This window comes from Ambystoma mexicanum, chromosome 2p, assembly GCF_040938575.1.
Source record: "Ambystoma mexicanum isolate Mex_15411 chromosome 2p, UKY_AmexF1_1, whole genome shotgun sequence".
NCBI classification, from domain to species: Eukaryota; Metazoa; Chordata; class Amphibia; order Caudata; family Ambystomatidae; genus Ambystoma; species Ambystoma mexicanum.
In genome coordinates, this window is record NC_090923.1 from 84,465,270 (window position 1) to 84,477,834 (window position 12,565).

Consider the following 12,565-nt stretch of genomic DNA (forward strand, 5'->3'; position numbering starts at 1 on the left):
TGAAAGGGAAGACATCATTTTAAATGCATTTCGCTTCGATCGCTGCAGCGCTGCATTTCACTCACCTTTCCTGGGCGCCTCCATCTTCAGCAGCGATTATCCGGATCCGCACCCACTTCCCAGAGCCTAGAGAGAAAGACAGGAAAACAAGGTGAGAGAAGGAAGGGAAATAGGAAAAGCTCAGTTTCCTTCTAAGACTTACCTGTTGGGTCATTCCCATTTCATTTTCGGGTCCTGCCGCTTCCTGGCATTCCAGACCCTGGCCCCTATGGGGAAAAAAGACAGACATTGAATGAGCGAAAGCAAAGACATTACCTGAACGCTCATCCAGAACTTACCTGTCATTTACTGGAACAGCACGTTTCACTTCGGGTCGGCGCCATATCTCCGGCATTCCGAACCCCGGCCCCTAAGGGGAAAAAGACATAAACATTAGCGCTTGCTGCAATAAGACAATGAACATTATTAAGCTTGAACTTTTGAACTTGCAACTGAACTCTTACAGCGCCTCACCTGAATAGTCAAGCTTATTTTGAACTCCCATCAAACCTCAATCCAGTGAAGTAACTGGGTTTCAACACGCCCCTGCATCAGAAGCAGGATGGAGAACTCATCCTTCCAGACCCTAAGGTGAGACTTCACGGGGAATCGTGGAAGGGTATCGTGGAGGGTTGGAAGGGAGTGGGAGGCTTGAGCATTATTCCGTCAGTAGGTAATACTCCCTTTTCACGCACAGGGGAATATTCCTGCGAGCCAGAAAAGCCAGAGTAGAGGGGCCCTTCCTGTCCATCCTCAGAGTCCTGAGCTTCACCATTGAAGAAGCATCAGCACTCGAAGCCAGACCTGCGCCTCCGTGGGAATCAGGTGAGCGTGACAGTGGGGTCAGTCGTGATTAGCCGAGAGACACGGCTCGCACGCCTTTGGGCTCGTGTGGTCGTCCCGATTCGCGGGAAAGGTCCCGCTCAGACAAGGGGAATCGTTCTCGGCATGCCCGGTCCAGGTCGCAGTCCTCGACGCGCTCTAGACCGTGTGAACCTGTGGTGTCTTCACGGAAGACGTTGACGCTGCTGGCGCAGAGGTCGTCGACAGACTCTTTCAAGGGCTTGCCTTCGAAGAAGTTGTCAACGCCATCGGCGTCCCCGCCGTCGAGGGACGCGCTCGGGGTCCCGGCCTCGAGGACTGTCGACGACGTGGCTCGGGGGAACCACCTAGAAAGGCTCTAGCCAAGGTCAAGCATGGCTTTGGTTTAAATTCTGTACCTTCTTACCGCCATCTGGAGTTCATTTCAGAGGGGGATGAGGGCTCTGATGATGGCATGGTGCCTGACACGGTGCCAGATGAGATTCTCTCGGGCCGTAGCCAGTTTGAGGACTTGAGGCAGTCCCTGCATGATGCTAGTGGGCTGGACACCTCTCCTCTCCGGTGGTGGAGTTTTGTAGGCCTGAGCCTGGCACTCATGCCGATTCTTCGTACCGGCGCCTTATGTCAAGGGTCACCCAGTACTTAGGATGGTCCGATGGGAGTTTGTTCAGGATGACCTTACGGATATCCTCGACATTGGTCCACCAACTGACCTGGTACTACTGTTTCATATGGCTCTACAGAGGAGGGTGGCGGTGGCTTGGACTGCTCCGGAGAGTCTCCTGGCAGTGGGCAAGTTTTTGCCGCGAAAATACCACCCAGCCAGTAGTGACCCCTGCTACTTGTCCAAGCACCCTACTCCGGAGAGTTTGGTGGTGCAGGCGGCTACGGCCCCGGCAAAGCAGGCGTCATACCCTACCATCCCTCCTGATCGCGATGACAAGCGTTTTGCCGGCTGGGCGAAGAAAGTGTTTTCTGCAGAGGGTATGGCGCTTTAGGCGGCCAACTCCATATGTGCCTTGTCACGTTTCATGCACACTGTGGAACTGTTTCCTTGGCGGCTGAACATATTCCTGAAGGGGACGAATGGGATGGTTTCCTTGCCATGGTTCAGGATGGCAAGGATGCCATGTGTGAGGCTGTTCAGTCGGGTTTGGACATGGCAGATTGCGTCAGCCGGTCCATGGCGGCGAGCTCGGTGATACGCAGGTTTGCGTGGTTGCGGAAGTCGGGGTTTGCTCCTGATGTGCAGGCCCGGCTCCTCAACATGCCCTTTGACGGGGAACATCTTTTTAGCAGCAAGGCTGACAAGAGCCTTGAGAGGTTGCAGACCTCAAAAGCTGCAGCAAAGTCATTGGGCGCTGCAGTTCGACAACCTCCGCCTTTTCGTCCTAGAGGACAGCAATGGAGGGAAGGTTCCTTTTGTTATTACTCATCCTTTGGTAGAGCGAGAGGAGCTGCCAGTCAAAGGGGCCACCGTAGGAGTGCCAGAGGTGGAAAACAAGGTACTTGAGGGGCCAAGGCTGCTCGGGCTGTTGCCTCTTTGCTCTCGGGCAACACCGCAGCCGCTACCACTCAGTCATGAGGCCATGTCCCATGGTTTCGTCGGTTGGGAGGAAGGCTGGCACAGCATCTTGCAGAGTGGCGCGCTATTACTTCAGATGTGTGGGTTCTAGAGATCATAACCCACGACTACTGTCTTCCGTTCCGGCAGAGGCCTCAAGACAATCCACCGGGGAATCTCTCTGAAGAGTTCGGATCCGCTCCTTGCGCAGGAAATTCAATCCATGCTGGAGAAAGGCGCCATAGAACTGGTGCCTGTAGCGGAGAGGAACAAGGGATGGTATTCCCCTTATTTTTTGATTTCCAAGAAAGACTGGGGATTGAGACCCATCATGGACTTGCGCGGTTTAAACAAACTTCTCGGGAAGGACAAGTTCAAGATGGTTACTCTTTCTCAAGTCCTCAAGGCCCTTCAGCTTCAGGACTGGTTGGTGTCTCCACCTCAAGGACGCTTACTTTCATGTGCCGTTCCATCCAAAGCACAAGAAGTACGTTAGGTTCGCGGTTGGTGACTCACTTTTTCAGTTTCAGGTCCTGCCGTTCGGATTGACCTCTGCGCCGAGGGACTTCACCAAGCTCATGGTAGTGGTGGCAGCGCACCTCAGGAAAGGGAATTCACGTCTACCCCTACCTGGACGATTGGTTGATCAGGGAGCTTTCTCCCGAGCAAGCCCTGGATCATCTGTCAGTCACCTGCCACTCCCTCCACAAGCTGGGCTTCTCCCTCAACTTAAGAAGTCCCATTTGACACCAACTCGGAGGCTCCAGTACATCGGAGCAGTGCTCGACACGTCCCCTGGTGAGGGCTCATCACATTCAGCAGATGGTGCACAAGTTTCAACTTGCCCAGTCTCTCCCAGCGTTCGAGTTCTTGAGACTGCTCGGCCTCATGGCATCCTGCATTCTTCTGGTGCCAGAGTCCAGGTTGCGGATGAGATCTTTGCAATGGGCATTCAAGCTCCAGTGGTCTCAGTCCTCCGGCAGGATGTCGGACCCTGTTCAGGTGCCGTCTTCGGTCGCCCAGGACCTTCTGTGGTGGGCCGACAAAGGCAATCTGATGAGGGGGGGCTCCATTTTGGCTGCCCTGGCCGGAGGTAACGATTGTGACGGACGAATCCCTCACAGGATGGAGAGCTCATGCCAACGAGTTAAGTCAGTGGTCGTTGGGCTCCGTCGGAGTCCGGACTCCATATCAATCTGTTGGAGCCGAGGGCCGTCAGGCTAGCCATGAAGGCTTTTCTGCCGACTGCGAGGAAAGAATGTCTTGATTCTGACGGACAAAAAGGTGGCCATGCACTACCTTAACAAAAAGGGGAGGCGAGGGGGTCACTTCCTCTGTGCAGGGAGGCGATGCAGCTCTGGTTCTGGGCAATCCAGCAGGAAGTTTCAATCTCGGTAGTTCATCTGGCAGGAGACGAAAATGAGACGGCGGACGCTCTGAGCAGGTAGAGCGCGATCTCTCACGATTGGGAGTTGGCTCAGGAGATTCTCCTGGAGATCTTCGCCCTTTGGGGGACCCCTTAAGTGGATCTCTTCACCTCCAGTGTCAACCGGAAGTGCGCGAGGTTCTGTTCGCGGGAATTTCCTCCAAATGGAGCCTTAGGAGACGCGTTTGTGGTGGAGTGGTCATTCCCGCTGCTGTACGCGTTTCCTCCAGTCCCCGTCATCCCGCAAGTACTGTGGGGGTTACGGAGGTTCGGTTCCCGGATGATCCTCATTGCTCTGGCATGGGCCCGGAGGACGTGGTACCCGGACCTTCTCGGCTTGTCCATCTGCCCTCCACGTCGTCTTCTCTACCGAGGTGATCTGCTCTCACGGGAGGGGCGTCAGGTTCTCCATCCAGAGGTCGGGTCCCTCAACCTTCATGCTTGGTATCTGAAAGGTTGAGGTATAAGGATTGGGACCTCCCTGAAGATGTGATGGAGGTATTGCTTTCGGCCAGAAGGCCCGCAACAAAGTCCCTGTACCATTGCCGTTGGAGAAAGTTCTGCGACTGGTGCAGGGTTAAGAATGTGGATCCTTTGAAATTACATGTGATATTACCATGGTTCTGTCTTTTTTGCTTTCTTTGGCCCACAGGGGCCTTCAAGTGGGTACCATTAAAGGTTACCTGGCGGCGCTGTACATATTTAAGCGCTCGTCTGAAGAGTGTTCCTATTTTAAAATTCCTTTAATTTCTCAGTTTCTGAAAGATCTCACTAATGCGTTCCCTCCGTCGCCTTTCCAGGTGCCCGGTTGGGATTTGAAACTTGTTCTCAAGTTTCTGATGGGTGCTCCGTTTGAGCCTTTGCATTCAGGCCCTTTGAGACTGTTAACTATTAAAACTGTATTTTTAGTTGCGTTCACTTCCGCTTGCAGAGTGAGTTACAGGCACTTTCAGTTAAGCCACCCTTCACTGTGTTTCATAAGGACAGGGTTGTCCTTGGAGTTCGTCCGTTTCCTCCGAAGGTGGTGTCGGAATTTCATTTAGGCCAGAAGGTTGTTCTTCCAGCATTTTATCCTCCTCCACATCCTGGTAAGGAAGAGGAGAGGCTCCATAGGCTTGATCCTAGGAGAGCGTAAAGCGTTTATATTTCACGCATTTCCCGGGTGAGAGTGGACAATCGGCTCTTTATTGGTTACACTGGAAAGCGTTTGGGACAGGCTGTGACGGAACAGACTGTCTCGCTGGATTATTTTGGCTATCTCTGAGTGTTACCGCTTGGCGGGTAAGAACCCACCGGTCGGCATACGGGCCCATTCTACCAGGGGTATGTCTGCCTCTACTGCCCTGCAGAGGGGTGTTCCTATAGGCAACATCTGTGATGCAGCCACCTGGGCTTCGGTACATACTTTTGTACGTCACTATTCCCTCGATTCCATCCGGGGGCAGGATCTGGCCTTTGGCAAGACGGTCCTTTACTCCGCAATTTGATTGGGCATGCTAAATTTCTGTTTTCTAAATTCTTTTCCCACCTCCTTGCATTGGTACTGCTTTGGGAGTCTGTCATAGATATGGAATACGTCGGAGGACCCAATCCCCTCGGAGAACAAGTTACTCTTACCTGGTAACATTCTTTCGATGGGATGGTCCGATGTATTCCATATCGCTCCCTCCCTACCTTCCACGCTACAGAATTTCTTATGCTATTGCAGCTTACGTTTCTGCAAGGCTTTGTGTGTCAGACTGGCAGAAGACTGGTGGCACCCGTTCTGGGAAAAAACTACAACTGAGGCTACGGGCATCGTGCGTCCTACTTATAACATCCAGTGAGGTCGGCCGTCGGAGGAGGTCCTCGAGGACGGCGTATCGACACAGATGCCAAATTTTCCGAAGCAGCACAGCTGTGGCGATTACTGTCATAGATATGGAATACGTTGTCGGACCATCCCATCGAAAGAACGTTTCCAGGTAAGAGTAACTTGTTGTTCTACCTCCTTGTGATACATGATTAATTTAATGTGAGGGTTCAGGAGTAATCAAGTAAAGAAAAGATTCAGTCTTTGAGACTACCTTCAAATTATACCTGCATCTCTGTACCTTTTTTCAAGATAAAATGTGGTTCTTGTATGTATTAAAGTTTGTACGGACCTGTGTTGATACTCATGTGGTATGGTTAAAGTATCCCCCATACTTCTGCTATTAATCTGAGAGTAGATTTTCTTAAGAAATGAAAGGAAGGACAGTGTTGTGTTGAAGGCTTTTTGTCTAAAGTGGTTTACTATATGTACTACTTCTGCTCAAGGCTAAGGAGGGTGCAACACATCTTGAAAATCCAAGGACAATAGGAGATGGTGAGCTAAACGGTCCATTTATTGGAAAGCTTCATGTGAAAATACTTTTCAGCATAAAAATGCTGATGAAAGATCATTCAATTTGGAATGCGTTTTTTGAATTTGGACAGTTGCATGCCATATTTTAGAACTTTCATGAATGTGAAGTCTTACATAGGAAATTAGAAGTGCTTGCCTATGTTTGATAAAACCATAACACTACTTCTGCAATCGCTGTACTAAACTCATTTTGAGACTTCAAACGGCTTATCTGGTAAAAGTATGTTCATTATGATTTTGTACAGTATTACTTTAGCCACTGGATAGCTTCTTATTAATAAACTTTCTTGCGTTATGGCCGCCAATGTACCCGCCGTCATGCACTGTTGGCCAGGTTTTCTCCATTGTAATTGCATGACTTTGCTACTTAGTGTTGGGTCCTCCTCTGACTGCTTGCAGTTTTAAGTGTTCTCCTTTGAGACCCTCAGAGTGTTAGTGAGACCCACCTTCCCCTCCTTTTGTCATTCATAAAGACCATGTTATAATGGTCCCTAGCGCCACCACGCAGGTCAGAGGGGTGCCATTCACAAACGCTGTGCTGTATTTTAGCTAGTTTCTAATCCATGAGCCACCACCAAATTCTTTACCTGCTAGGAGTAGTCTGAGCAACAGTAAATCGAAAAAAGCAAAGCTTTCCAGTAGATACCCCTTTTCAGGGTTACTGGGATAGGCCTTTGGGGAGCAGGTTCGATTCCAGGAAGGATGTCCAAAAGTTGAAAATGTTAAGACTTTTTCTATAGGGTTGTGGGCGTGGGGAGAGAGAACTTAATCTCTCTGCAGGGAACTGTAGTGCCATAAACCCTCAACAGAACAAACCATGTAACCTTAAATATATTGCTGCAAATTACATGTCTGCCTAATAGGGCACAGAGTGCAATAGTTGTTCCTGGTTGTAATCTGAGAAGGGGAATGTATAAAACCCACAATGTTGAAGAGTATTCTCCTGCTGAAAGGTAGTGATAGTCTCACATGCAAGGTGCCTTGCACTGTTTTTGTCTTCATGACTGTCGAGCATGTTTTTGTAACGATAGGTGTGACTCTGATTTCCTCTGATTTTTTTTAATGTGATTTCTAGCAAATTAATAAAATACTTTTTTGTAGTAGGCTTGGGAGTTGCACATGGGGCTACAGTCTTTCAAAATCCTGATGTTTTCCCCTGCTTTTGTAGGTGCTTCATTTACTCGGCCCAAAGACTGACGCAGACCTGGAAAAGAAGCAAAAGGTATGCTTGGGACTAAAGTCTTTTATTCTTATGCAATTGTCAATAATCTATGGGCCAGGCAAGCATATTTTCTCAACTCTAATCTCTTGCTTGCTGAACTATCTGTTGGCCTACATGTTACGTGTTTGTGTTTTGTAATAGTAATCGTAATTTATATAGCGCCTTTTACCATAGGCTCAAAACACTTGTGGTGGAAACGCCCTTGGGGACCGCAGTCCAGAGTATGGAAAATTCTGTTTTAAATGTGTGTGCGCGCATGTCGCCACGATTAGGGATTGGATGGGCTTGCTAAACTTTAAGTAACCCAAGAGGTTAGGCATTTGGATGGACTGCTGAGGTTGTCATGTGTATGCGCGTGCAAGAGACTTGTTGTGTCAATATAGACCAAATTTCATAGGTCGTAGCTGCATGCCAACGTGTGGATGGATAGCCCTGCCTGCGACAGATGTCTACCGAAGTGATGCGTTTATGCGTACATGTGTCACTGGTTGTCTTTGGGGACAAAAATCCAGCTGACCTCATCACCTTTTCTAGGCACTATGTAGAGGCTTCCTCAAGTCTTCTAAGTGCAATAGACTGATTGTCATAGTACATCTTCTAGGCGTGACAGGGAGGCTACCATGGGATCTAGGCTACCTTGAAAGTCTTAATATATTCAAAGTTCTATAAACGACACCAGCAGCCATCTAACTCTGATATCAGGATACCAATGCACACTTAGGATTTTTAGGTGCAAAATTAAGGCTACCAGCGTAGCTCTTGAGCATAAAGGTAGACTCATTGTGATGCATGTCCTACCCCAAACAATCCAACTGAGTGATGCATTTCGTACCCCAGCTCAGTTAAAGTATTAGCAGCATAGCGTGTCCGTAGTCTGTGAATGAATGGGTTGAGTGGGTAGTGGTCGTCAGTTTGCGAGGCGGGTTGCCGTGCTAATGGACGGTGCCGCCTGTGGAGTCGGGTCATGTCCCTGAGGGTTTTGTATGGTCGTTTGGTGGATTGAGGTGGCCTCGCCATTCTGGGATATTTTGCACTTTGCAGGGTTATTAGTTTGGATAGGAACATGCCTGTGGCTTGAGTGATAATGTTATGGAGATGGGATGGGGCAGCAGACTCCTCCATTAAATATTTCGGGATGCCTTGTTTTTAGGTATTTGTATTTATTTTTGTTTATATGGCGCTTTACACCAAAGCGCTGTTCATTAGAACAGGATACATATGATTATAACACAACAGTAGAAGCAATTATTCATTAAGAATCGGGCCAACAAAACAATAAGTAGAGCAATTAACTGGAGGAGAGTAGTGCAGTAGAACTGAGAGGGAGGGAGAAGGGGGGGGAAGGGAAAGGAAGGGGTGAAGGGAGAGAATGGGGAGAGAATGGGGGGAGGGAGAAGATCAAGGAGATGAGGGAGGAGAGCATGAAGGGGGAGGGGTTTCAAGGTAGGGAATGGAGAAGGTGATTTGAGGGGAAGTTCGGAATGAGGAAAAGGTGGAAATAGAGCGTAGTGAGAGAGGTAAGGAGTTCCAATGTAGGGGGGCTAGGAGATGGAAGGAGCTCTTCTGAAGGAGTGGTGGTTAGTTGTGGCAGATGTGCAGCGGAAGGGAGACTTGGATGGAGAAAAGGGATCCTCCATTCTGGTGGAGTTGTTTGGGAGGGGCAGGGGGTTTATGAGGAGTGGCGAACCTAATCTGAGAGATCTGGTGGATGGTAGCAAGTGATCTTATCCTGGAGGAACTCTGGTCCAGTGTGGTGGAGGGCGCAGTGAGTGATGCACATGGCTGTAAAGATAGCCCGCTGGCAAATGGGGATCCAGTCTAGTGCTCCAAGGGCGGAAGGGAGGGTCTAATATGGTGTCCGGGTGAGCACGTAAGAAGTCTGGCCAGAGTTTTGGATTTGTTGGGAGTTTCCTCAGCTGATGTGCTAGGACGCCTTGATAGTGATTTGGCATAGTCCAAGCGAGAGAGAATAATCGCAAGTAGTGCAAAAAGTCAGAGTAGGATGGGTACGGGAAGATTTGTCTAGGATGCCTAAGTAGAAGTTGCATGTTCTCGACACGAATTTGTGTTGGGAAGGGTATAGCTCTGTGTGCAATGTGAATCCCAGATTTTTTTTACAGGGGCGGAAACTGCGGGTTGGGCTCCTAGGGCGTGTGGCATAGGGTATTGGGCAGTATTGCTACATAGTATTTGTTTTCCCTGCGTTGAGCAGAAGATGGTTGACTGTCATCCAGTGGTCAAACGCAGAGAGGCAGGAGGAGAGGTCTGGTCTGGAGGATGTTTATGGGGAGCTTGAACATGATATGGGTGTTATCTGCATAGTTATAGCATGAGGTTGTAAGAGCACAGGAGTGCTGGCAGTGGGCTGAGGTAGAGATTAAAGGAAGGCTTGGCAGGGAGTCTCCCCGAGGGACCCCTATCGGGACAGGACGAGGGGCTGAGGTAGCATGATTTGCGATTGATTAGAGAGGAACAATGAGATCATTTAAAGCAGAGTTTCTGATGCCTGAGTGAAGCCTGTCCATGAGAATTGCGTGGTTTGTCCATAGCGGCAGATCGAGCAGGATGAGGACAGCGCATCCTTCCGAGCCATCTGTTCTTTTTAGTTCACCCCAGATGGACACACGAAGATTCGGTTCCGCCAGGACATCTGAAGCCAGATTGGGCTGAGTCGAGGAGCATGTAGGCCTGTGTGAATAGGCCAATATGCTTGCAAGTCGCGCGGTCAAGGAGTTTAGCTAAGCCGGTATTGGAAATAGTCTATAGTTTGAAGGTAGGAGGGTGGTCGCAAGAGGTTTTTTTGAGAAGGGGTTTGACCTATGAGGTTTTGAAGGCTTCCGGTTAGATACAAGATGAGAATGTTGTTAATGGCCCATATAGGGTCACATGTAATTTCATCGAATCTCAAAATAACTAATGCAATTACAACAAATACAAAACCACTAATTCAAAAAATAACTAATTGTTGTTTTTGGGGGGTTCTCCCCAAAGCCCCATTTATTCCCTAATACTTTCCCCACTCCCAACCCCATTTTTAGTTGTTTTCCAAATTTGTTGTTTTTGTATTAGTTGTAATTGCATTAGTTAATTTGTGATTCCATATAAATCCTGCAAACCCCCAAAAGGCATTGCCAGCACATGTTGTAGTTAGGATTTTATTAGCAAGTGTAGTGGGACAAGAATCTCCAGTGGAATTTTACAGTATGTTTGGAGCTAGCAGTTGGAGGAACTCTGAGTGGGAAATGGGTGCGAACGAGGGGAGGACTGGCTGAGTTGGCCAGGGAGGGATAGGACAGAAGAAAGGTGGGGATGGCCAAAACTGGAGAGGATGAGGTGGTGTCTTTACATGGCGATGTTGTGAAAGTGGTCGGCTAGTGTCGAAGAAAGGTTGGGTGTGTGTGTGTGTGTGTGGTTCATTGCTCTGGTTTTTGCATTTAGAAATAGGGTTTCCATTAGATTTTTTGGCTTAGGCCCCATTTAATTTTGCACAAGCAAATCTGTTTTGAGGCATGGGTTTTGCCCTCCAAGATAAATCTAGGCAATGCTTGTAAAGGATTTGAGACAGGAGAGGGTGAGTACCACTTTGGGATGGGGCCTGATCTGAGAGATACGCCTGGTCGGCATGAGAGGGATCAGGGTGCTGCTGAATGGAGTTGAAAAGGTTGATGGACAGGAAGTGAATTTAGTAGGGAATTGTCCAGGCCAGGGTTTATGATGACTTTATTACAGAGTGGTACTGTGGGGTGGGAGCAGAGAAGGGTCCTGAGGGGTGGCGATAAAAGGGTGCACGAGGGAGAAGAACATAGATTAGTGATCCGTCCAAATTAGTGGGTGGGCTGGAGGATGGACAGTTGGTCTGATGTGCTGAGTCAAGCTAAGCGCTTCCAAGTTGTCGGTTGGCGAACAGGTCATCTGGTTGGGGGTACATTAAACCTAATATTGAGATCTCCTCGAATGGGATGGATGCACGATTAGGGTGGCCGATAGGAACTTTGCTGACTCCCTCAGAAACTACCTATTATAACCTTGAGGCCTATATACGAGTAGGAAACTGTGGGTGACTGTGGCGAGGAGGCAGATCTTTACTAGTCATGATTTGCAATCCGAGTAACAGGGTAGATTCTCAGTGGATATGACTGAGGGCTGTTTGTGGTGTATGGCTAATCCTCCTGTTCTGATGGACTATTTTGTACAATCTGGGAGTAGCCTGTGGGAAAGCCTGATGTCCGATGGGTCTGTAGTCCTTGGTGAGCCATGCTTGTTTTGAATAGGATATTTGTGTTTTCTTTGGAAATGAGGTAGAAAATGTGGATTTGTTTTTTGAGATGGATCTGGTGTTAGTATGCAGGAAAGCTGGTGTGGGGGTCCAGTAAAGGATGGTAGGGGGGGACGGGGAGGGAGGAAGTCCTGAGGGAAATTAGTGGTGATCAGTTGTGGTGCTGTGGATGGGAAGGTGGAGGAAGTGTTTGGCAGCATTTTGGTGTTTCCTGGGGGTGGTGAAGAGAGCCAGGGCAGAGTTGGAGAGACGGACGGACAGAAGGAAGGGATGAATAAATAGGTGGTGGTGGGTGGCATCCTGGATGGAGCTGAGGAGAGGACTGAAGGTGTGAAGTCCTGTGGTGGAAAAGGCTTTTGCTTTTAGAGGGTAGTTTGGGGGCATAGGGGGGAGAGTGGGGGGAGATGTTGAGTGAGGTGTGCTAGGCAGAGTAGCCCAAGCTGCACTTGGCGATGTGAACCTTGAGATGGGGTGGGGGGGTGGGGGGGTTGAGGGTACTGTGAGTTGGTGTAAGTGGGTTGGAGGCTTGAAATGGGAGGATAATGGCTGGGACAGGTGTCAGTGTGAGGGAGGTGAGGTTTTATGAAAGTAGGGACTAGCAGGTGGCATTTGGTTCTGATGTTCTAGACTGTAGAACTCCAGCATGTTCTGTTCCTGGATGTGTGGGGAACACAGGAAGAGTGGCGCTTTGCAGCTGTGAGGCTGGGTGGGGTGCAGGGTGGAGGACTGGGGCTGCTGATCTGGGCCATAGAGCACCAGCGTGCTGCTTTGGGAGGTGTGGGGTTCACAGGGTGAGTGGGTTTTAGAGGATGTAAGGTTGGGTGAACCGG

The 12,565-nt window shown here is 49.3% G+C and overlaps 1 protein-coding gene across 1 annotated transcript in view; it reads left to right on the forward strand.

Annotated features, from left to right (window-relative positions):
• QARS1 (glutaminyl-tRNA synthetase 1) overlaps positions 1 to 12,565 on the forward strand; it is a 950,222-nt gene that overhangs the window by 256,229 nt on the left and 681,428 nt on the right. Inside the window, exon 6 of the mRNA XM_069643299.1 lies at positions 7,406 to 7,459. Coding sequence (XP_069499400.1) covers positions 7,406 to 7,459 — 54 coding nt within the window. The remainder of the gene's footprint in view (positions 1 to 7,405; positions 7,460 to 12,565) is intronic.